Source organism: Rhinopithecus roxellana, chromosome 14 (assembly GCF_007565055.1).
Source record: "Rhinopithecus roxellana isolate Shanxi Qingling chromosome 14, ASM756505v1, whole genome shotgun sequence".
NCBI classification, from domain to species: domain Eukaryota; kingdom Metazoa; phylum Chordata; class Mammalia; order Primates; family Cercopithecidae; genus Rhinopithecus; species Rhinopithecus roxellana.
The window spans coordinates 118,054,143-118,078,736 of record NC_044562.1 but is presented as its reverse complement, the minus strand read 5'-3'; the positions used below and the strand labels follow the sequence as shown (position 1 = coordinate 118,078,736).

At 38.7% G+C, this 24,594-nt stretch overlaps 1 protein-coding gene across 25 annotated transcripts in view; it reads left to right on the top strand.

Moving 5' to 3' along the window:
- NEB (nebulin) overlaps nt 1-24,594 on the top strand; it is a 232,162-nt gene that overhangs the window by 45,325 nt on the left and 162,243 nt on the right. For all 25 annotated transcript variants that reach the window (XM_030916035.1, XM_030916012.1, XM_030916034.1 and 22 more), the window contains exons 29-41: nt 1,110-1,217; nt 3,040-3,138; nt 3,913-4,017; nt 4,107-4,214; nt 5,739-6,050; nt 6,155-6,361; nt 14,672-14,776; nt 15,482-15,589; nt 17,674-17,985; nt 19,138-19,344; nt 21,098-21,202; nt 22,471-22,578; nt 24,007-24,318. In XM_030916035.1, the coding sequence (XP_030771895.1) occupies nt 1,110-1,217; nt 3,040-3,138; nt 3,913-4,017; nt 4,107-4,214; nt 5,739-6,050; nt 6,155-6,361; nt 14,672-14,776; nt 15,482-15,589; nt 17,674-17,985; nt 19,138-19,344; nt 21,098-21,202; nt 22,471-22,578; nt 24,007-24,318 (2,196 nt within the window). The remainder of the gene's footprint in view (nt 1-1,109; nt 1,218-3,039; nt 3,139-3,912; nt 4,018-4,106; nt 4,215-5,738; nt 6,051-6,154; nt 6,362-14,671; nt 14,777-15,481; nt 15,590-17,673; nt 17,986-19,137; nt 19,345-21,097; nt 21,203-22,470; nt 22,579-24,006; nt 24,319-24,594) is intronic.

Here is a 24,594-nt window from a genome sequence, read left to right as displayed (position 1 = left end):
GAATAATATTCTATTGTATGGATATGCCACATTTTATTCGCCCATTCGTCCGTTGGTAGACATTTGGGTTGCTTCCACCTTAAAGCTATTTTGAATAATGCTGCTATGAATATGGGCATGTGAATATCTCTTTGAGATCCTGGTTTCAATTCTCTTGAGTATAAACCCAGAAGTTGAATAGTTGGATCACACGGTAGCTCTATTTTTTATTTGTAGAGGAACCACCATACTATTTTCTGCAGCGGCTGCAAAATTTTACATTCCTACCACTAAGAATTCTATATTATGCATTGTTATTCTACTTGTTATTAGTTTGATTTTGTTATGTTTTTTCATCCCAAATAGATCATAAGCCTCTGAAGGGCAGGAACTAAATGCTTTCTTGATTTTCCATTCTACTTAAAAGGCCCAGAGTAAAAACAACAGTTTGAATTTTGTATCTAAAATGTAAATTTTTGGTACCACCTATGCTCAGACAACAAGAGTAGCTCATTACTTTAATAGCATCAAGTAACTGTGCCCCAACTAGGACCAATTCCAAATAATAACCGCTCTCTTATCAAATTAACGAGTGCAACTATTTTAAAGTGTTTTGTTAGCCAATGTAGAAACACTCCAAAGTTGACCAGTACACATGAAGGGCCATGTGGGCAAACACTTAGTACAAATAATTCTATTAAGTCTTATGTAATTAGGAAATTAGAAAATGAGCAAATAATCCACCTTCAATGTGGCCTTCTATTTTAATTTGATAGAAACATAATACTTAAAGTTCCAGTGAACAAACGTCTCACATTTGGTTAACTGACAATTTCACTTCTTTGAAGTGCAAATTTGACTTGAGCATTTTCCAGGTTGGAATTAGAGTACCACATGCTTCCATTAAGTTGGAAATAAGGATGAAATGGAACATACGCCAGTTAGAAGGAAAGCAAAAATCTAAGAGCTGTTACTATATCTCACCAAAGAAATATATAAAATAACCTTAATGTCTGGAGTAAGGAAGCTGGTCAGAAATCTCAAAAACATTGTTTTGGGTAAAACATTGATGATTTTGCATAATGATGTTGACACAGCAAAGAAATGTAACCTTTCTCTTGGTGTTTTAGGTTGAATACAAAGCTGACTACAATAGCTGGATGAAAGGTTGTGGCTGGGTGCCTTTTGGGTCCTTAGAAATGGAAAAGGCCAAGCGAGCTTCAGACATCCTCAATGAGGTAAAGCCACTGGGTGTGTCAGAGGGAGAGTGGTGACTATATTGTGTTAAAGTTCTCTAAACCATGGGCAGTGCTCCTTCATTGCTTCATTCTCAGTCACTGTTGCTGAGGAAAAGAGCTTACCAAGTGAATTACCTGGGTAGACCAGCACAAACCTTTATATTACCAAAATCATTTTTGTTAACCATTCATTATGGAAATATGTTTAACAATTTTATTAAGGTATAACTTGTTAACCATTCATGTTAACCATTCATTATAGAAATATTTTTAATAATTTTATTAAGGTATAACTTGCATATGACAAAAGTCCCTCATGTTAAGTGTACACTTTGACAAGTTTTAATAAATTCATGTAATTGTGCAGTCATCACTGCAACTGAATTTTAAAATGCTGCTAGCACCCCAGAAAGCTTCCCCACAAAATTGCAGCTCTCACCTTCAGCCCCAGGCAACCACTGATTTGCATTCTGTCTCTAAAGTTTTATCTTTTCTAGAAATTTCTTTTGTATCTGGCTTCTTTCACTTCATGTAATGTTTCTGTGATTCATCCACGTTTCTGCTTATAATTTGGTTTTTTTAAATTATTGAGTAGTAATCTTTTGTGTGGATTCATTAGGTTGGTACAAAAGTAATTGCAGTTTTGACATTAAAAGTAATGGCAAGAACTACAGTTACTTTTGCCCCAGCATAATACATACCACATTGTTATTATTGTTTCACCTGTTGGGGGATGTGTGGATGGTTTCTTTTTTTGTGTGATTATGAAAAATGCAGCCATTATAGAAATTGTCTTTGGAGAATTATTTCCTATATCATATTCTGGTTGGCTTTGAAGTAAAATATAAATTCAGTGTTAGAAAAAATAGTGATGATCTTGAGGCTCATAAGGCAGCAAGGTTATGTGTCCCTCCTCCATGACAGTTGAAGACTCACTGCTGTCAGGTGAGTACATCCGCAAGGAGGGCAGACTACACAAAGGACAGAGGTGTGGTACGAGGGTTGTCTTCCACACTCAAGTTTTACGTTTTGTTCAGTATTTTGTTTTCGATGAAAACCATTTTGTCTGCTCAAAGATCTTCCAGAAGAAAGTTCTAGGTAATGGTTTTTAGAAGTCTGAAGCTGAAAGAGTGATGATACTAACTGGGATGTACAATATGCACAAAGGAAGAGGACTGGGAAAATAGAGACGAATACAGGAATAAGGTAGCCAGAAGCTGTCAGCTCCCAGTGGGCACACCTCCCCAGGGTCTCCTCTGCAGTGCCCCTTTAGCGCTTTGGTGATAACTTATGTACTAACCACATTAAGGCTTGCAGAGCAAAAGTCCTGTCTCTCTTAATAATAATTCCTAGCTGTTGGCCTAGTTCCTCAATTCCTCCTCCTTCAATCAGACAGCTTCTTGATGCCATTCGCTGATGGAATAACAGGGAAAAAGAGAACTTGTTTGTGTCATGCAAAGACACTCCAAATCTCCTTGCTTGCTTTTCTGTCAAACCTTTAGAAAACTCTGTAATGTTTCTGGATTCTGCTTAGCTGAGGGTATCTTCTTTCATGTCATAGGCAAGAAATTAAGAAAGGAGTCTGGTTCCTGAGAGCAGTATATGTGTCTGTGCTGTCCCAAACCATCCACAATTAAATGGATTTTTTAAAATACTGACTTTTGTATTGCATTCATCAAGCCAATCAAGAATCTAGTATTTTTACATTTTAAAATCATGAAAGAAATCTTCCTTGTCACTTCAAAATAAATGTCAAGGATTTTGACATATTAATGTTCAGTGAAAAACAAAGTTGTTTTTCTGTTTTTGATTTGCCGAACAGAAAAAATATCGCCAACATCCGGACACACTCAAGTTTACCTCGATTGAAGATGCTCCAATTACAGTACAGTCTAAAATTAATCAGGCCCAGAGGAGTGATGTAAGTGTTAATCCTATCTATATGTTAATAGATGTTAACTAATACAAATACATTTATATTTCAAATGTACTGATCACCTCTAGTTATTATACAATATGGATACCCAATTACACAAGCATCTGTACAATTCCCCAGCTGTTCATTAAGAAAGCATGCCTAATTCATGTATTTACAGTAACGTATATTGTATTGACTGTCCTTTTAGCCATTTGACATTGCTTTCTAAGGAAAAAGTAAGAGGGACTTCTCTTAATGACAACAAAAACTACAAGCCTATTTCTAGGAAAGACCAGAAAGAATGAGTATATCAAATAGGGAGCAGTTATATTTTAAGTCAGCACTAAAACAAAAGTTACACATAATCGAAACCACCCTTAAGTCCCTCTAACTGCGCACAAAATATAACATAGGCGGTTGGTGTATTCTACCCTATTACACTTTGCTGAACTCAGGAAAGTGTTTGCAGTTTACCATTTTCATCAAGTCACCTCCTTGGGACTTAATTGCCACTAAGTGCCCCTAACTAGGCCCAGAGGTTCCTACTGCAAGTTCCGAGGGATCTTTGCAAAACTTAATAAGCACTGAGACAGGGTCCTAAGCAACTGTATGCGTGACCTTGAATGCCTACAGATATTTGCACATAAATATGCAAATGCACAGTGTCCTTCCTAAAACCGCCTCTGTGAAATATGATCCATTAGGAAATTATTTCCAGTGCCATTAAACTTTTCTACTTTATTTATTTGTTTGTTTATGCATTTTTATCTCTTTCAGATCGCTTACAAAGCCAAAGGAGAGGAAATTATTCACAAATACAACCTACCAGCAGACCTGCCTCAGTTCATCCAGGCTAAAGTTAATGCCTACAATATCAGTGAGGTGTGTGGGTAGACTCACGGGCTGATGTGTGTGTCCAGACTTTACTAACATGGTCTCTAAGTTGTACTTAAATGACATTTTTCTTTCAGAATATATACAAAGCAGACTTGAAAGACCTGAGCAAGAAGGGATATGACCTGAGAACTGATGCGATTCCCATCAGAGCTGCCAAAGCTGCCAGGCAGGCAGCGAGTGACGTAAGTCTAGATGTGGTTACACATGGGCAACTAGAAAATGTGAGTGGGTGGGCTTGGGGTCTGACAATAACCCAAAAGTCTCCATACATGTGGTCCCCAGTGGGAAGAAAATCTGATTGAAAACTATTCAGGAAATAAAGTTCCCTAAATAGATTTAAATTTTCTGGGGGGAAAGGATTTGTATAACCTTCTACTGCTCAGTTCTAATCAAGCCCCCTCACTTAAAATTCTCATCTGTATTTCTACATTCACTCACATGACTTCTCTTGTGGAAATCCAGAAGTGACTTACCATGTAAGTCATAATAGCCTCCAGATGGTAAAATTTTATTTCAAAACTTTATTAATTTATGTGATTTCCTTCTTTCCCTTTCCTCTCCCTTTTTCCTTCATTACTTCTATAGACAGGCCTCAATTTCACCACCTCTAATAGCCAGTCTTTGGGTTCTATTACAGTTAAGAATTTTATTTCTTATCCTATTTATCTTTAACCAAGATGTGAACTGAAGTCACTTTGGTCTTTGAGATTTAAATAAAATTGGCTCAAGCCCCCATCTGTTATTCTATAGGAAGTAGAATTCTCCTCTCCATGATTTCTGTGGAGTCTCTGAGGTTTTCGTTTCTCTGCTTACGTCTGCCTCCTGGCTGGCTTGAGCTTGTCTGCGCCCTCCTCCTGTGGGTCTCTTCTTGCTGCTCTGTATGACCCAGAAATGAAACACAGCCCCTTCCTTTTGACTTCCCAGAGTCCCAAACACCACTTTACTGATTGTTTGAAATTAGGTTTACATTGCTCCAGTGTAAATATGTGATGATTGAATAACAAATGTCCTTGTCCTGAAATGCCCCTGTCCCACCCAGAATTTCTTACTGACCCCCTTTCTCTGTGGGTGCTTTCCTCCTGCCACTCCTGCCCCAGCATACCACAAACCTTCCCTCATGGCTTTGCTTCTCAGTGCCCCACAGTGCCCTCCACATGTCTCCGAGGAAGCTCAGTCCCCCCCGCAACTTTGCTATCCAGAGCCAGTTAGTGTTTACCCCCTCCTGGCTCTGGGTTTCCCTTTGAATATCCAAGGACTTATTACATTCTACTGTTATTAATATTTATCACCCTACCACTACTAAAAATTCTAAAACTAATCAAATATCTAGCTACTTGCACTCTAGTAGCACAATATAATTGGTAGAGATTGTGACCTATTTATCATTTTATTTTCTCTACCAATGTCTAAAGGCAAAGGAAGAATATAAAGATTTATTTTCTCACTGATACAAATTATGGTAATGCCCCCCATTTCAACCTCACTTGGATAGGCAGAAACAGCTATAGATAATCAAATGGGTTCCATAATACATAACATTTCTATTTTAAGCAGACTACATTTCAGAGCATATACAAGTGAATTGTTGTTTGGTTATTGATGTACAGGAAGTTTTGGGAAGCTCAATTACTTCAAATCATGGCTTCATTGTTTAGTAAAACCCTCAAAACTACATTTTAAATTATGCTCACCTTTGTTGACAATAGGTTCAATACAAAAAAGACTATGAAAAAGCTAAAGGGAAAATGGTTGGCTTCCAAAGTCTTCAAGATGACCCTAAACTGGTCCATTATATGAATGTGGCCAAGATACAATCAGATCGGGAGTATAAAAAAGACTATGAGAAGACAAAGACCAAATACAACACACCCCGTGATATGTTCAACGTCGTGGCAGCTAAGAAAGCTCAGGATGTGATCAGCAATGTCAACTATAAGCATTCTCTCCATCATTACACCTACTTGCCTGATGCCATGGACCTGGAGCTGTCTAAGAACATGATGCAGATACAGAGTGATGTAAGGGTCATTTACTCCTCAAGAAACCCCCCTATTAAGTTCAGAGCCTGCCATGAAAAGCACCCTGGCCTAGGCCCTCACTCCTCTTTTCTCCATTGCTGTAGAACATCTACAAGGAAGACTACAACAACTGGATGAAAGGCATTGGCTGGATTCCTATCGGCAGTCTCGACGTCGAAAAAGTTAAAAAGGCCGGTGATGCTCTGAATGAAAAGAAGTACAGGCAACATCCAGACACCCTCAAATTTACCAGCATTGTGGACTCCCCAGTTATGGTCCAGGCAAAACAGAACACGAAGCAAGTCAGTGATGTGAGTACAACAAAATAGAGAGGACAGAGGATATGCAGGAAGCTTTTTAGAAAAGTAAACAGCAGCCCAATATTTTTCTTTTTCTGGGCCAATATCTTTCCATTTTAAATTTATTATTTTGTTTATTCAAATTGTTTAAAATTACAGTTATGTGTAGTTTGGGCACTAACATTTTCTTCTCTTGCCTTTTATCTTCCTTTTTTAAAAAAATTTCCTTTTTAACCAAAATATTGTTTTATTGAATAAACAACAGTGAAAAAATTCTAGGCTACACACATACACATGCACACACATACATACACAGAATTTAAACTTAAATCCCAGACACTTTATTTTGTCAGATTTGTTGTATTCAATTCCATATTAAGTTTCTCTTATTTTCTTTTCATATATAAAACATTAATACAGAGAAGTAATACATATAAATATGTTTTTGCTTCTAAGAATTCAGCATACACAATTATCACAGAGACTTTTTAACTTACGTCTGATTGAGGTGAGTATCATTTGCCTACCTGTTCATGAGCACCGTCTATGCTCTGGCTAAAGTCAAAGTTTCTAAAGGAAAGTTTGGTATACAGAAGATCAAAAGCATTCACTTATTTATTTAATGAATACTTTTTGAACATCTACCATGTGCCAGGCATTGTATTACCTGCTGATGGCATAAAGATGAAATAGATGAGGATTCATGGGATATAGAAATTCACAAGAAAGTGTAGGGTAAGAGCATAAGACAAAGACATGACTACAAACAGAGCATTGTCCTCAAGAGAGACAAATGCTGCAGGAGAGGAAAATGTTAAGTACAAGGGAGGTGCCTTGTACACAGGTAACTGCCTACCAGAGTTTCCTGGGCAAGTGAGAGAAGCGAGCATTCCTGGCAAAGGGAACAACATAACAGCAGTAGAAAAAGAATGAACAATATAACAGCAGTAGGAAAGGAATGAAAAAGTGTAAAAGCAAAAGGTTCAGGATTGTAACCTGATTAGTAAGGGATTCACATGCTAATTTTTAGAGTCTGGATATTAGGGGGTAGGTAAGAAGAGATGTTGAATATGTTTAATCCATGGAGCCACATTATCAGGCCTGTGTTTTAAAAGACAATGCTGGCCCCAAGTGTGGAGACTTTGGAAAGAGGAGAGACTGGAGGTGAGAAGATGAATTAGAAGGCTGTCACCAAAATCCAAGGAAGGTTTAATTGGACTGAAGCTAAGAGAGTAGCAGTGGCAGACAAGGAGCTGTATAGAAGGTCGAATTCATGAATCTGTGATTGCTTAGATATTGTTCTTAAAGACAATGAGGACTTAGAGGTAACTTTGGGTCCTAGAAGAAATTATTTAATATTTGGGTATTAATTTAGCTATTAGCCATGTCAGATTTTATCTTGGGTACATGCATACCAGTTTACATGTCATATTCCACATAGTCATGCCTGGGAAATAAGGATATATATGATAAATGAGAATTATGAGATTGAAAATCTACTTGTGATTCTGGCTCTATTTTAGTTTTAGGAACTAAGTAATGTATTTCTTTTTATTATTATTATTATTATACTTTAAGTTCTAGGGTACATGTGCATAACGTGCAGGTTTGTTACATATGTATACTTGTGCCATGTTGGTGTGCTGCACCCATCAACTTGTCAGCACCCATCAACTCATCATTTACATCAGGTATAACTCCCAATACAACCCCTCCCCCCTCCCCATGATAGGCCCCGGTGTGTGATGTTCCCCTTCCCGAGTCCAAGTGATCTCATTGTTCGGTTCCCACCTATGAGTGAGAACATGCGGTGTTTGGTTTTCTGTTCTTGGGATAGTTTGCTAAGAATGATGGTTTCCAGCTGCATCCATGTCCCTACAAAGGATACAAACTCATCCTTTTTTATGGCTGCATAGTATTCCATGGTGTATATGTGCCACATTTTCTTAATCCAGTCTGTCACTGATGGACATTTGGGTTGATTCCAAGTCTTTGCTGTTGTGAATAGTGCCGCAATAAACATACGTGTGCATGTGTCTTTGTAGCAGCATGATTTATTATCCTTTGGGTATATACCCAATAGTGGGATGGCTGGGTCATATGGTACATCTAGTTCTAGATCCTTGAGGAATTGCCATACTGTTTTCCATAATGGTTGAACTAGTTTACAATCCCACCAACAGTGTAAAAGTGTTCCTGTTTCTCCACATCCTCTCCAACACCTGTTGTTTCCTGACTTTTTAATGATTGCCATTCTAACTGGTGTGAGATGGTATCTCATTGTGGTTTTGATTTGCATTTCTCTGATGGCCAGTGATGATGAGCATTTTTTTCATGTGTCTGTTGGCTGTATGAATGTCTTCTTTTGAGAAATGTCTGTTCATATCCTTTGCCCACTTTTTGATGGGGTTGTTTGTTTTTTTCTTGTATATTTGTTTGAGTTCTTTGTAGATTCTGGATATTAGGCCTTTGTCAGATGAGTAGATTGCAAAAATTTTCTCCCATTCTGTAGGTTGCCTGTTCACTCTGATGGCAGTTTCTTTTGCTGTGCAGGAGCTCTTTAGTTTAATTAGATCCCATTTGTCAATTTTGGCTTTTGCTGCCGTTGCTTTTGGTGTTTTAGACATGAAGTCCTTGCCCATACCTATGTCCTGAATGGTATTACCTAGGTTTTCTTCTAGGGTTTTTATGGTATTAGGTCTAACATTTAAGTCTCTAATCCATCTTGAATTAATCTTCGTATAAGGAGTAAGGAAAGGATCCAGTTTCAGCTTTCTACTTATGGCCAGCCAATTTTCCCAGCACCATTTATTAAATAGGGAATCCTTTCCCCATTTCTTGTTTCTCTCAGGTTTGTCAAAGATCAGATGGCTGTAGATGTGTGGTATTATTTCTGAGGACTCTGTTCTGTTCCATTGGTCTATAGCTCTGTTTTGGTACCAGTACCATGCTGTTTTGGTTACTGTAGGCTTGTAGTATAGTTTGAAGTCAGGTAGCGTGACGCCTCCAGCTTTGTCCTTTTGACTTAGGATTGTCTTGGCAATGCGGGCTCTTTTTTGGTTCCATATGAACTTTAAAGCCGTTTTTTCCAATTCTGTGAAGAAACTCATTGGTAGCTTGATGGGGATGGCATTGAATCTATAAATAACCTTGGACAGTATGGCCATTTTCACGATATTGACTCTTCCTATCCATGAGCATGGTATGTTCTTCCATTTGTTTGTGTCCTCTTTTATTTCACTGAGCAGTGGTTTGTAGTTCTCCTTGAAGAGGTCCTTGACATCCCTTGTAAGTTGGATTCCTAGGTATTTTATTTTCTTTGAAGCAATTGTGAATGGAAGTTCATTCATGATTTGGCTCTCTGTCTGTTACTGGTGTATAAGAATGCTTGTGATTTTTGCACATGAATTTTGTATCCTGAGACTTTGCTGAAGTTGCTTATCAGCTTAAGGAGATTTTGGGCTGAGACAATGGGGTTTTCTAAATATACAATCATGTCATCTGCAAACAGGGACAATTTGACTTCTTCTTTTCCTAACTGAATACCCTTGATTTCTTTCTCTTGCCTGATTGCCCTAGCCAGAACTTCCAACACTATGTTGAATAGGAGTGGTGAGAGAGGGCATCCCTGTCTTGTGCCAGATTTCAAAGGGAATTTTTCCAGTTTTTGCCCATTCAGTATGATATCAGCTGTGGGTTTGTCATAAATAGCTCTTATTATTTTGAGGTACATTCCATCAATACCGAATTTATTGAGCGTTTTTAGCATGAAGGGCTGTTGAATTTTGTCAAAGGCCTTTTCTGCATCTATTGAGATAATCATGTGGTTCTTGTCTTTGGTTCTGTTTATATGCTGGATTACGTTTATTGATTTGCGAATGTTGAACCAGCCTTGCATCCCAGGGATGAAGCCTACTTGATCATGGTGGATAAGCTTTTTGATGTGCTGCTGAATCCGGTTTGCCAGTATTTTATTGAGGATTTTTGCATCGATGTTCATCAGGGATATTGGTCTAAAATTCTCTTTTTTTGTTGTGTCTCTGTCAGGCTTTGGTATCAGGATGATGTTGGCCTCATAAAATGAGTTAGGGAGGATTCCCTCTTGTTCTATTGATTGGAATAGTTTCAGAAGGAATGGTACCAGCTCCTCCTTGTACCTCTGGTAGAATTCAGCTGTGAATCCATCTGGTCCTGGACTTTTTTTTGTTGGTAGGCTATTAATTATTGCCTCAATTTCAGAGCTTGCTATTGGTCTATTCAGGGATTCAACTTCTTCCTGGTTTAGTCTTGGAAGAGTGTAAGTGTCCAGGAAATTATCCATTTCTTCTAGATTTTCTAGTTGATTTGCATAGAGGTGTTTATAGTATTCTGTGATGGTAGTTTGTATTTCTGTGGGGTCGGTGGTGATATCCCCTTTATCATTTTTTATTGCGTCTATTTGATTCCTCTCTCTTTTCTTATTAGTCTTGCTAGCGGTCTGTCAATTTTGTTGATCTTTTCAAAAAACCAACTCCTGGATTCATTGATTTTTTTGGAGGGTTTTTTGTGTCTCTATCTCCTTCAGTTCGGCTCTGATCTTAGTTATTTCTTGCCTTCTGCTAGCTTTTGAATGTGTCAATTTTAGATCTTTCCAGCTTTCTCTTGTGGGCATTTAGTGCTATAAATTTCCCTCTACACACTGCTTTAAATGTGTCCCAGAGATTCTGGTATGTTGTATCTTTGTTGTCATTGGTTTCAAAGAACATCTTTGTTTCTGCCTTCATTTTGTTATGTACCCAGTAGTCACTCAGGAGCAGGTTGTTCAGTTTCCATGTAGTTGAGCGGTTTTGAGTGAGTTTCTTAGTCCTGAGTTCTAGTTTGATTGCACTGTGGTCTGAGAGACAGTTTGTTATAATTTCTGTTCTTGTACATTTGCTGAGGAGTGCTTTACTTCCAATTATGTGGTCAATTTTGGAATAAGTGCGATGTGGTGCTGAGAAGAATGTATATTCTGTTGATTTGGGGTGGAGAGTTCTATAGATGTCTATTAGGTCCGCTTGGTGCAGAGATGAGTTCAATTCCTGGATATCCTTGTTAACTTTCTGTCTCGTTGATCTGTCTAAGGTTGACAGTGGAGTGTTGAAGTCTCCCATTATTATTGTATGGGAGTCTAAGTCTCTTTGTAAGTCTCTAAGGACTTGCTTTATGAATCTGGGTGCTCCTGTATTGGGTGCGTATATATTTAGGATAGTTAGCTCTTCCTGTTGAATTGATCCCTTTACCATTATGTAATGGCCTTCTTTGTCTCTTTTGATCTTTGATGGTTTAAAGTCTGTTTTATCAGAGACTAGGATTGCAACCCCTGCTTTTTTTTGTTCTCCATTTGCTTGGTAGATCTTCCTCCATCCCTTTATTTTGAGCCTATGTATGTCTCTGCATGTGAGATGGGTCTCCTGAATACAGCAGACTGATGGGTCTTGACTCTTTATCCAGTTTGCCAGTCTGTGTCTTTTAATTGGAGCATTTAGTCCATTTACATTTAAGGTTAATATTGTTATGTGTGACCTTGATCCAGTCATTATGATATTAACTGGTTATTTTGCTTGTTAGTTGATGGAGTTTCTTCCTAGCCTTGATGGTCTTTACATTTTTGCATGTTTTTGCAGTGGCTGGTACCGGTTGTTCCTTTCCATGTTTAGGGCTTCCTTCAGGGTGTCTTGTAAGGCAGGCCTGGTGGTGACAAAATCTCTAAGCATTTGCTTATCTGTAAAGGATTTTATTTCTCCTTCACTTATGAAACTTAGTTTGGCTGGATATGAAATTCTGGGTTGAAAATTCTTTTCTTTAAGAATGTTGAATATTGGCCCCCACTCTCTTCTGGCTTGTAGAGTTTCTGCCGAGAGATCTGCTGTTAGTCTGATGGGCTTCCCTTTGTGGGTAACCCGACCTTTCTCTCTGGGTGCCCTTAAGATTCTTTCCTTCATTTCAACTTTGGTGAATCTGGCAATTATGTGTCTAGGAGTTGCTCTTCTGGAGGAGTATCTTTGTGGTGGCGTTCTCTGTATTTCCTGAATTTGAATGTTGGCCTGCCCTACTAGGTTGGGGAAGTTCTCCTAGATGATATCCTGAAGAGTGTTTTCCAACTTGGTTCCATTTTCCCCCTCACTTTCAGGCACCCCAATCAGACGTAGATTTGGTCTTTTTACATAATCCCATACTTCTTGCAGGCTTTGTTCATTTCTTTTTCTTCTTTTTTCTTTTGGTTTCTCTTCTCGCTTCATTTCATTCATTTGATCCTCGATTGCTGATACTCTTTCTTCCAGTTGATCAAGTTGGTTACTGAAACTTGTGGATTTGTCACGTATTTCTCGTGTCATGGTTTTCATCTCTGTCAATTTTGTTTATGACCTTCTCTGCATTAATTATTCTAGCTATCAATTCTTCCACTCTTTTTTCAAGATTTTTAGTTTCTTTGCGCTGGGTATGTAATTCCTCCTTTAGCTCTGAGAAGTTTGATGGACTGAAGCCTTCTTCTCTCATCTCGTCAAAGTCATTCTCTGACCAGCTTTGATCCATTGCTGGCGATGAGCTGTGCTCCTTTGCAGGGGGAGATGTGCTCTTATTTTTTGAATTTCCAGCTTTTCTGCCCTGCTTTTTCCCCATCTTTGTGGTTTTATCTGCCTCTGGTCTTTGATGATGGTGACGTACTGATGGGGTTTTGGTATAGGTGTCCATCCTGTTTGATAGTTTTCCTTCTAACAGTCAGGACCCTCAGCTGTAGGTCTGTTGGAGATTGCTTGAGGTCCAGTCCAGACCCTGTTTGCCTGGGTATCAGCAGCAGAGGCTGCAGAAGATAGAATATTGCTGAACAGCGAGTGTACCTGTCTGATTCTTACTTTGGAAGCTTCCTCTCAGGGGTGTACTCTACCCTGTGAGGTGTGGGGTGTCAGACTGCCCCTAGTGGGGGATGTCTCCCAGTTAGGCTACTCAGGGGTCAGGGACCCACTTGAGCAGGCAGTCTGTCCCTTCTCAAATCTCAACCTCCGTGTTGGGAGATCCACTGCTCTCTTCTAAGCTGTCAGACAGAGTCGTTTGCATCTGCAAAGGTTTCTGCTGCTTTTGTTGTTGTTGTTGTTAACTGTGCCCTGTCCCCAGAGGTGGAGTCTACAGAGACAGGCAGGTTTCCTTGAGCTGCTGTGAGCTCCACCCAGTTCGAGCTTCCCAGCGGCTTTGTTTACCTACTTAAGCCTCAGCAATGGCGGGTGCCCCTCCCCCAGCCTCGCTGCTGCCTTGTGGTTAGATCGCAGACTGCTGTGTTAGCAATGAGGGAGGCTCCGTGGGCGTGGGACCCTTCCGGCCAGGTATGGGATATATTCTCCTGGTGTGCCCGTTTGCTTAAAGCGCAGTATTGGGGTGGGAGTTACCCGATTTTCCAGGTGTTGTGTGTCTCAGTTCCCCTGGCTAGGAAAAGGGATTCCCTTCCCCCTTGCGCTTCCCAGGTGAGGCGATGCCTCGCCCTGCTTCAGCTCTCGCTGGTCGGGCTGCAGCAACTGACCAGCACCGATTGTCTGGCACTCCCTAGTGAGATGACCCCAGTACCTCAGTTGAAAATGCAGAAATCACCAGTCTTCTGTGTCGCTCACGCTGGGAGTTGGAGACTGGAGCTGTTCCTATTCGGCCATCTTGCTCCACCCCCCTCAAATGCAATCTTCTAAGTAATGTATTTCTAATACCAGGAGGAGGATGCAGTAAGATTTCTGCATGACATACTTCGACATCTTTCAGTCAAAAGTGTATATAATTCTTTAAAGTAACAACATAGAGCAAATATGAAATAGTGAGCATTTTGAGTATGCTAGATTCATGTATAAGCACCTCTACATTATGAGGAAATTATTGTATGCTTTTATTGACACAATTATAATTTGGAAAGTTTTTAGCAGAAGTAAAAGACTTATTCTAACTACTGTTTTCTCTCTAGGGATAAAAAAACAGAAACTAACAAAAATGGAAGAGCTATTAACTCACAGGCAAAGAATAAATTGATTTGGCTTTGGTGAATTCTATTATTATTGCTAGGGTTTCATGGTTGAATTTACCTTCCATTCATCTCGGGCAGTGAACAATTTCTATTTTCTTAAGGATTTTTTCTCTTTCTATTTTAACACACAAGACTTGTTGGTATTAAAGATAACAGATGCTTGTTTTATTTTAAAAAATAGGAAAATGCCTCTGATGATTTTTAACACTAGAAAATCGTGGGTAATTGTGCTAAAAATAACTCTAAAGCAAGCAATTAATAGATTTTCCTTTTTGCACTATGTGAAATGCATTTCATTGCAGATCTTATACAAAGCTAAAGGAGAAGATGTGAAACATAAATACACCATGAGTCCTGATCTTCCTCAGTTTCTCCAGGCCAAGTGCAATGCTTACAATATAAGTGACGTAAGTAAGGTCTTTGCTGGGATGTGAAATTCGGACCCGACAATAAAATCATAGACTTTAGGAGTAGGGTGGTGCCTTGACAATTATTCAGGCCCATTTCTCACAAATCCCCTATTGGAACATATCCCATAAGGATGGTTCTTTACCTCTTCAGTTGACCTTTTCAAGTGTAGGACAACTTTAAAAGACATAACATTCTTCTTTATGAGGAGCTCACCTTCTATTCCTCTAAAACTTCTACTTAGTGTTCCTAGTTTTGCATGTAGGGGAGGTGGTTATTCTCCAGAAACATAAGAATAAATGAGATCCTTTTTAAAAAAACAACCCTAAAATTTCTAAAGCTGACCACCAGGTCTTCTCTTGACCTTCCTTTCATGAGAATGAACAACTTCATTGTCTCTAGTTGGTCGTCACATATCATGGCTTCCAGAACCTTTATTTATTTTTCTCTGGATCCAGTCTTCCAATATTCCTCTCTTCAATATGTGTCCAAACCATATGTAGGTGAATAATTAGTGCAGAGTCCAATGATCTCATGCTACACACAGTGTGACACTTTGCCAGTGTGATGTCCTAAAGCAGTATGTGCTATGGGGAATTCCTTCAACTTCTGTCTGGAAAAGAACAAAACAATCCCAGCAGTTGAGGAATCACTTAAGCTGATGAATACACAGATGCTGACATCCTGTTTGGTTTTCTCTCCAGGTCTGTTATAAACGGGATTGGCATGACTTAATAGCCAAGGGCAACAATGTGCTGGGTGATGCTATTCCCATCACTGCAGCCAAGGCATCGAGAAACATTGCCAGTGATGTGAGTACAAATTTTAGGTGAAGCTCAGGTGTTTGCCTTTTTAAAAAGTAATCAGGCTGGGCGTGGTGGCTCACACCTGTAATCCTAGCTCTTTGGGAGGCCGAGGTGGGCAGATCATGAGGTCAGGAGATCGAGACCATCCTGGCTAACACGGTGAAACCCCGTCTCTACCGAAAATACAAAAAATTAGCCGGGTGTGGTGGTGGGCGCCTGTAGTCCCAGCTACTCGGGAGGCTGAGGCAGGAGAATGGCGTGAACTCGGGAGGCGGAGCTTGCAGTGAGCCGAGATCGTGCCACTGCACTCCAGCCTAGGCAACAGAGTGAGACTCTGTCTCAAAAAAAAGTAATCAAATGCTTGTTTAAATTGATACTTCATTGAAAGAAATATGTTAAATTAATGGCATTTAAATTCTCAAAATATTGTTTGGAAAACCTGTCGCTTTTAGAAGCACTTTTATGGTTCTTTTCAGTTGACTCCACTTGGTAGAGCTGTCATAAATCTGACAGTAGCTTTCTCCTTTGATTCATAGCCCAAATTGCCTTCACTGACACATTTCCCTGACAGCCCACACTTATTTTCAGTGGGAACACCCTGACTGACATTACCACATTAAATTCAAATGACTGCCTGCATTATAATTGTATTAAAAAAATTGAAAAGATGTTATATAAAATGTACAGATTTTTATAAACCAAAGGGGGAAAAGTCCACTTTTTAAGGATATAATTTCGATTCATGTAAATTGATGCCCATTTCCTGTAACACTTCTACTCCTTTCCATCTTTGAAAAACAAAATTTTGGCCAGGCGTGGTGGCTCACACCTGTAATCCCAGCACTTTGGGAGGCCGAGGAGGGTGGATCATGAGGTCAGGAGATTGAATGGTGGTGGGCAACTGTAGTCCCAGCTACTTGGGAGGCTGAGGCCCGAGAATGGCATGAACCTGGGAGGTGGAACTTGCAGTGAGCCGAGATCACGCCACTGCACTCCAGCCTGGGCGACAGAGTGAGACTCCGTCTCAAAAAAAAAAAAAAAGAAAAAGAAAAATTTTTAGGAAGCATGCATGCCCTGCAGAGTTCACTGTTACATGCTATCCCAGGGACTAAAATCTTGTTTTGAGAAAAGAGAAGAAAGAAACCAACTGGATGTACAGACTACATAGGTGTTAGAGGTGTAAAAACTCTACTGCTTTCCTTATTGGAATGGTACTGAAAACATCTTCCTCAAAGATCTGCACACAATGCACATCACTATGAAATACATTTCTAGTTTAAGTAGAAAGTGAAAGTCCACAGCATAACTTTGTGACTTTGTTCCTTTTTTTTTCTTAAGCATTTGCACAGTAATTTTTCACATGCCTAGAAATTACTTGACAATCCTTTTGCCTGCTAAACTCTTGTTTATGAATTAAGCCTTAAATTGCAGGAGCTGAAAGTCTGCAGGGTTTAAGTGGGTTTGAATTCTCTTGCATAACAATTGAGGTTCTGACCTGTTACAAGATTGCTCAGTCTATATTCCATTGCTGATTCCAGCAGTGAGAGACTTTGGACAGCAGAACTTTTTCCATTAGGTTTTTATTGATGGGAAAACCCCACAGCAGGTCCTGCCCTTACTGTGGCTCCTTAATTCATTTGCAACTGTTTTAGCAGTGAGCTTGGGAAGCAGCTGCTGATAAACGGAGTCAGTGAAGGCCCAGCTATCCTATAGCTGGTACTCATATTTGTGATGTAAATAACATATTAAATTGAAACCTATGAAACCCTATGAAACCAAGAGATACTGGTCTTATAGTTAGAATGTGTCATGTTCATATTAAGTGTGAAAATTCAGTTTGTTTAAAATAAAGTTCCACATGCAAATCCATCTGTAGGAGTCATAGCAAAGAAAATAAACTGATCTTGAATTTATCGTGACACTCGCTTGTAACTTGAATATATGTTTTCACTAAACCTTTTGGAGGAGGAGGTTGTGGTTTGCATTTTTTGTACACTCTTGAGAAAGTCACAAAGTTCTGAGTATCTTTATATGTGAATGTAATTGCTATCAATGCCTAGGGCTTTGCTAACCCAATTCTGCCTCCACAGTATAAATACAAGGAAGCTTATGAGAAGGCAAAGGGAAAGCATGTGGGTTTCAGAAGCCTCCAGGATGATCCCAAGCTGGTCCACTATATGAATGTGGCAAAGATGCAGTCTGATCGTGAATACAAGAAGAACTATGAGAACACCAAAACCAGCTACCATACCCCTGGGGACATGGTTAGCATCACAGCTGCAAAGATGGCCCAGGATGTCGCTACCAATGTCAACTACAAACAGCCATTGCATCATTATACATATCTACCTGATGCCCTGAGTCTTGAGCATACAAGGAATGTCAATCAAATTCAGAGTGATGTAAGTATGTGTAACAACAGACCCAGAGATGTTTGCACTTAAAGGATGATCACTTCTCGCTTTTATTAGACTTCTTACTACAGTAAGCTATTTGAAAAATGTACTTTAGAATAAACAGCCATTACTGAAAGACTACCAAAGGCATGGTAGACAAGCTGTTTTTGCCTGCTTTCTGTGCTCATGTCATAATCATTGATGTTGTCTTTATTAACTTACGGATGAAAGATAAAACTATATTCCACTAACTCTGCGAGCCACTTTGATTCTCAGCAAGAGGAGATGGGTGTTCCTGATGGGTTGTCTGCCATGGTGATAGATACAAAATGCAAAATAGAAGAATTTTCTATCCTTCCTGAGTCTGGGAAAGGTGCTTTTTTTTTTTTTTTTTTCCCCTTTATTAACTCAAGATCACAATGTCATCCATGTAAATCTCTGTAATGAGTCATCTAAAATGAACCAGGAAAGCTTTGTGCTTGCAACATGATTCATGGAGAGTTGCACGGAAAGGTGTTTAACATTCACAGCATCTCCTGCTGCAGGAGCCAGATTTCTGTTAGAATTGTCCTCTGTAAAGGGAAGAAGTGCTACACATTTATTGGCACTTGATGAAAACATTGCTCCCCAGATGAGCCCAAGCATAGCCTAGGTGGATAGTACGGATGTAATTTAGTTTTGAAGTCTTCAGTGGAATCAAAAGGAAAGCCCAATTTATTGTCAAAAGTGACAAAATATTTTTTAGCAGCACCCATAGTGACCTGGATTCCCCTCTGTGTTGCATAATGCACTCTAAAGCATGATCATTTCTCTCTGTTTTATTAGGCTTCATAGTACAGTAAGAGACTTAAAAAAATGCTTTAAGATAAACACGATTATAGAAAGTACCAATTTATTGTCGAAAGTGACAAAAAAAATTTTTTTAGCAGTACCCACAAAAATACGTGACCTAGATTCCCTTCTGTATTGTATAATGCACTTTAACAACAGAACAGCTTCTTCTTATTACCACACTCCAGATAAGCTCTGTGACAGACAGTCAGACATGAGCATGCTGAAGAGTTGCTATTCATTTCCCTTGGATAGAGTTGCAGATCCTAGAAACATCCCTTGAATATTCTCCAGGGTATCTTCTCATATGAGCTTACCCTTTTACAGAATGTGTATAAAGACGAGTATAACAGCTTCTTGAAGGGCGTCGGATGGATCCCTATTGGTTCCCTGGAGGTGGAGAAGGTCAAGAAAGCAGGCGATGCATTAAATGAGAAGAAGTATCGACAGCACCCAGATACCATCAAGTTCACAAGTTTGCCTGATTCCATGGGCATGGTGTTGGCTCAGCATAACACAAAGCAGCTAAGTGATGTGAGTGCTTTCCGTTCAAAAGGATTTGCCCGTAAATAACCACACGTGTCTGAGCCGCTCCTCCATCCTTCTTAATTCAATGCGTGAGGATGCATCTATGTTAGCAAATAAACTGCTTTCATAGGTATGAGGGAAAGGGCTGCCTTTTGAAGCAACTGGGATCTTGAACATGGGAAAAATAGGGAGACGAAAACGCGGGACTATTCCAAATTTGCTTTGTTTTCCAAACGTAGAGAGCCTGTGCTATTCATAAGCAGATACGCATTATACATATGAAATGACATTATTACTATTATTATCTGTGGCTCTTTATGAATTGTAAAACAAGTTATTTATTGCTCTGGGTTGCAGTATTTCTACCTAGCCACAGAGGAAAGACGCATAATGTCCTAATCCCCTCGCATAATAGCTCCATGCTCTGAGAGGCAATCTTAGAATGAGGCCTTTGGGGAGGAGATAAACAGTTTATTTGCAGTCGTCTGGGATCTCATTCTGTAGATCTATATGGACTCTTATTCTTTCTGTAGAAGCTAATTATAATGCTCAGGGCCTCACATGACTGGTTAATTTTAGAGTTCTGTTAAAATGCCTCCACCAGAAAGAGAGGGGTAAGTAAAAAGCAAAGAAAGACTTTTTGTATTTTAGCCCCAGACTTTGGAAGGTGGGGAAATGCTTTGCTTGCCTTCAATTTGAAGATCTATGGATTTTAGCTCCTGCCCCCACATTATCACAGATGTCTAAGGGTTAATTCTATCTTAGGGATAATAAATGGTGTCAATTCTCTTGATTTCTTTTGTACTGAGCGAGATGTCGCTTCTCGCGGTGTTTTTCCAGTTAGCTAGGCAAACTGTACGCTCACTATATAAAGTCTTCCCCATCACAATAAATGCTATCAACATCTACCTCGTTACTCAAGCTGGAAACTTGGCAGTCACCGTTAACACCTCCCTGTGTGAACTCCCACATCCAGTACCTCTGCTGAGTCAACTTCCTAAATATCTCTCAGCCAGCCTGCTCCCAAATGCCACCAACCCTACTTCCAGCTTCTGTATGGCTCGTGTGGACAACTTCTATAACCTGTTATCTGGACTCCCTGCCTATGGTCTCAAACAGCCACGAGAGCCTGTCTTAAAACACGAATCAAAGCATGTCCCTCTTATATGTAAAACCTCTTAGGAATTTCTTGAATGTGAAGTGAAATCTAAACTCATCAACTTGACAAAAGACCCTCCTCTCTGTGGACCTTCTGCACTTTCTGTCTAATACTGCCCCACCCCCATGTCTACCCGGGCACATTTCCAGCCTCGGGTCCCGAACGCTCTTCCTCTGCTCCTGTCTCCAAGTCTGAGCGTAAATGTTACCTCTGCAGAGTGGCTTTACTGACCATCCTTGTTTCTTTGCTACAATTATTCCATTGATAACACATCACAAATTCTAGTGATAGTTTGTAGTTTACATGTTTTATGTCTGTCCTTTGTATTGGACAATAATCTCCGACAGGACAGATCTGCCTTCCTTACCTCTTTAAACACAGAACTTACCACCCTGCCTGACCAACAGTGCTGTCCAATAAATACTGGTAGAACGCGAACATAAATGCATCTACCAGGGCCCCTCCCTCACGACAGAGTAGGCATTTGTCTCATAAATGGAAAATACAAATGATAGCCTTCCTTTTTAAAGGAGTCTGTGCTTGATGAAATTTACATTATGTCAGCTAATGATATGTGCATGTCGTCTCCTTTGCTTTTAGTTGAACTACAAGGTGGAGGGAGAGAAACTGAAGCACAAGTACACTATTGACCCTGAATTGCCTCAGTTTATTCAAGCCAAGGTCAACGCCCTCAACATGAGTGATGTGAGTATTTGGCCTGGTGCTAATATTGCCTACGTAGGCCTCTACTTTCTGGTTCTTTGCAGCTCTTGCCCTGAGAATTGTAGGAGGTGCAACTCAGTGTGGACCCTGAGCCTCCACATTAAATCCTTAACCATACAACATGAGCCCAGGGGGCCACAATAAAATTTTGCTTAATACAGACTTTTCCAAACTATGGGCTGTGACTCATTAGTGGGTTATAAAGTCAGTCAAGTGAGTTGTGTCCTATTAAGAAAAAAAAAAGGACCATGAGACAGACAAGATTGGAAAACACAAGAGTGCCTAGTCTGCAGTATGGAAAATATTGCTTTCTACAACTTTTAATTATTTATTAAAACATCCAAAAATTTCTTCACAAACTCTTTTTTTATATGTAACTAACCTCTCTTGAGTAGTCTAGACATCTAACTGGTGGTAATGTTTAAATCCACTATTATGAATTGTTTCCTTTTTTTTTTAAAAAAAGATATAAATCCTAATTTAAAAACATAATAAAACTTGGATAAATTGTTAATTTCTTAAAAGATGGCTTAGTCATTTTTTCCAATGTTTTTAGGCTCTGTTTCATATACAACTATACATTCCTGTGCTTTTGGTTCATTTAAAGTGCATAATGCACTCTAAAGCGTGATCATTTCTCTCTAGTTTATTAGGCTTCATACTACAGTAAGAGACTTGAGAAAAATGCTTTAAGATAAACAAGATTATAGAAAGTATCAATTTATTGTCAAAAGTGACAAAATTTTTTGTTGTAAAAAATTTTTACAAGTAATATTTAAGCATTTTCTAAGTAATATTTAAGCATTAAGATCAATTAAAGCTGAGTTGTATTACATCTGTATTTTTAGTTTTAGTATGCATATCTTTCTATAAGCTTGAAATGCTTCATTACAAGAAACTTTTCTCCAAAAGTATTATGTGTTATAGAAAAGTTGGAACATATAGAAAATTATGAAAAATAAATGAAAATCTTCTGTTATTCAACAGTCAAAGCATTACCTTTCTGTTGCTTTGTTATACAAGCATATACATTTTTTGATCAGTTGAGATTATACCGTATATACAGTTTACTGATCCTTTTAAATCAAATCAAGTATATACATAAAAGACAAACTAATAGTCCTAACTTCATAGATTGTCTTAATAGAAAGGGATCTATTATGACATGTTTTATAAGAAACATTTTGGCATTCTGTTTCATTCCTCTTTTAATGATGTCAAATAATAAAATAACCTCTACTTTTTTGAAGGCTCATTATAAAGCAGATTGGAAGAAAACCATTGCCAAGGGCTACGATTTGAGACCAGATGCCATCCCAATTGTTGCTGCAAAAAGTTCAAGGAATATTGCTAGTGATGTAAGTCTAATTTAAAAGTAGGAAACTTCCTGTCTGTTTAAAAAACTTCAGGAGTTCAAGACCAGCATGGGCAATGTAGCAAGATCCTGTCTCTACAGAAATAAAAAAAAAAATTAGCCAGGTGTGGTGGTGTGTACCTGTAGTCCCAGCTATTTCAGAGGCTGAGATGGGAGAATCTCTTTAACCCAGGAGTTTGAGGCTGCGGTGAGCTGTGACTGCGCCGCTGCACTCCAGCCTGGGTGACAGAGTGAGATCCTATCTCTAAAAAAGAAAAAAAAAATCTGTATGTGATGTATAAGACTGTATTAACTACATAAAGAAGCAAGTAAAGAAATTACAATATAAAAATACTTCCTAAAATCCTAATTGCCAATTACATTGTTTATATTGCCTCACTTAAAATATTTTTCACATATTTAAAAGCTTAATAAAGTTATTACAAAGAAGAAAATTCTTTTTTAAAAACTGTGAAGTATTTGAAACTTTCATTAGTATCATTGTTATGAACTTAAAAGCCACTTTTCATTTGGATTTTGTCTTGGAAAAAGTCATGATATACTAAAATATCACTAAATTAGAAAAGTCTCCAAGTATTTTAAAAGAATTCAGTGTTTTAATTTTATAATTTCCACGAAGGAAAAAACCCCATAGAAATAGAAACATGGAAAACCAGAAAACATATTTTGCTAATTCTTTCTGGTCTTTCATATTTCTATTTCCATGGATTACATAACAGGATTTTAGTTAATTACTTATAGTTAATTATGTAACAAGATTTTAGTTAATTTTTTTTACAAACTAAGTTATATTCATGTATGAATTGACATAATGCCTTGATAGAGTAAAAATGCATTAATTTCAAGATTAATACACTAATTTGTATTAGGGCTGAAATTTACTCATAATTATGCAAATACTTTTTAAGATAATACAAATTAATACTGGAAATATAATAAAAAGAATACATTGACCAGACATGGTGGCTCACATGTCTAATGCTAGCACTTTGGGAGGCTGAGGAGGGAGGACCCCAGAGGCTGCAGCAAGTCATCATTGCACCATTGCACTCTGGCCTGAGAGACAGAGCAAGACCCTGTCTCAAAAAAAAAAAAAAAAAAAAAAAAAGGGTACATCAAATGCTTAATAAGCAGACTTCTCAGGAACATTTGAGTTATTCAAGTAATCTACTTATGAAGAGTATAAATATAAACTATTCCATTATTCCATTCTTAATGATCTCCAGGGCAGGTCTCCAAATGAGCCATTAAAAATAGTTTGCTAATTGTTTATTTTAAAATACAAAAAAAAAAACTTCAATGTTACCTAGATTCAGACTGAAGTTGGCTTTTGCTTTATTTGTTGTATAAATTCAGTTTATATCAGACTTCTATGCTATCCAACTTCTGTCTGCCCTTTGTTTTCAAATAGTGCAAATATAAGGAGGCCTACGAGAAAGCCAAAGGCAAGCAAGTTGGATTTCGCAGTCTTCAGGATGATCCTAAACTGGTTCACTACATGAATGTGGCCAAAATCCAGTCTGATCGTGAGTACAAAAAGGGCTATGAAGCCAGCAAGACCAAGTACCACACACCTCTGGATATGGTCAGTGTGACAGCTGCAAAGAAATCTCAGGAGGTTGCCACCAACGCCAACTACAGACAGCCATACCACCATTACACTCTCCTGCCCGACGCCTTGAATGTGGAGCACTCCAGGAATGCTATGCAGATTCAGAGCGATGTATGTGCTGGTTACCAAGTAGTTATCCATTTCTAATGGGTGGGAGGGAAAAACAGGAACCACTTACTCCATCCCACACCTGGCTGCACTCACTGTAATTAAGGATTCCCTCCAGAACTTGGAGTTTTAGGATTTCACTCATTTAAACTATAGGTAGCTTTATTGTTAATTTTATATATATGCATACACATATATTTAAAATGTTGGTGTTACAGCCAAACATACGATATTGTCTATGAAAAATTAGGAGGCTCAAATAGGTGTTATATAATTTTC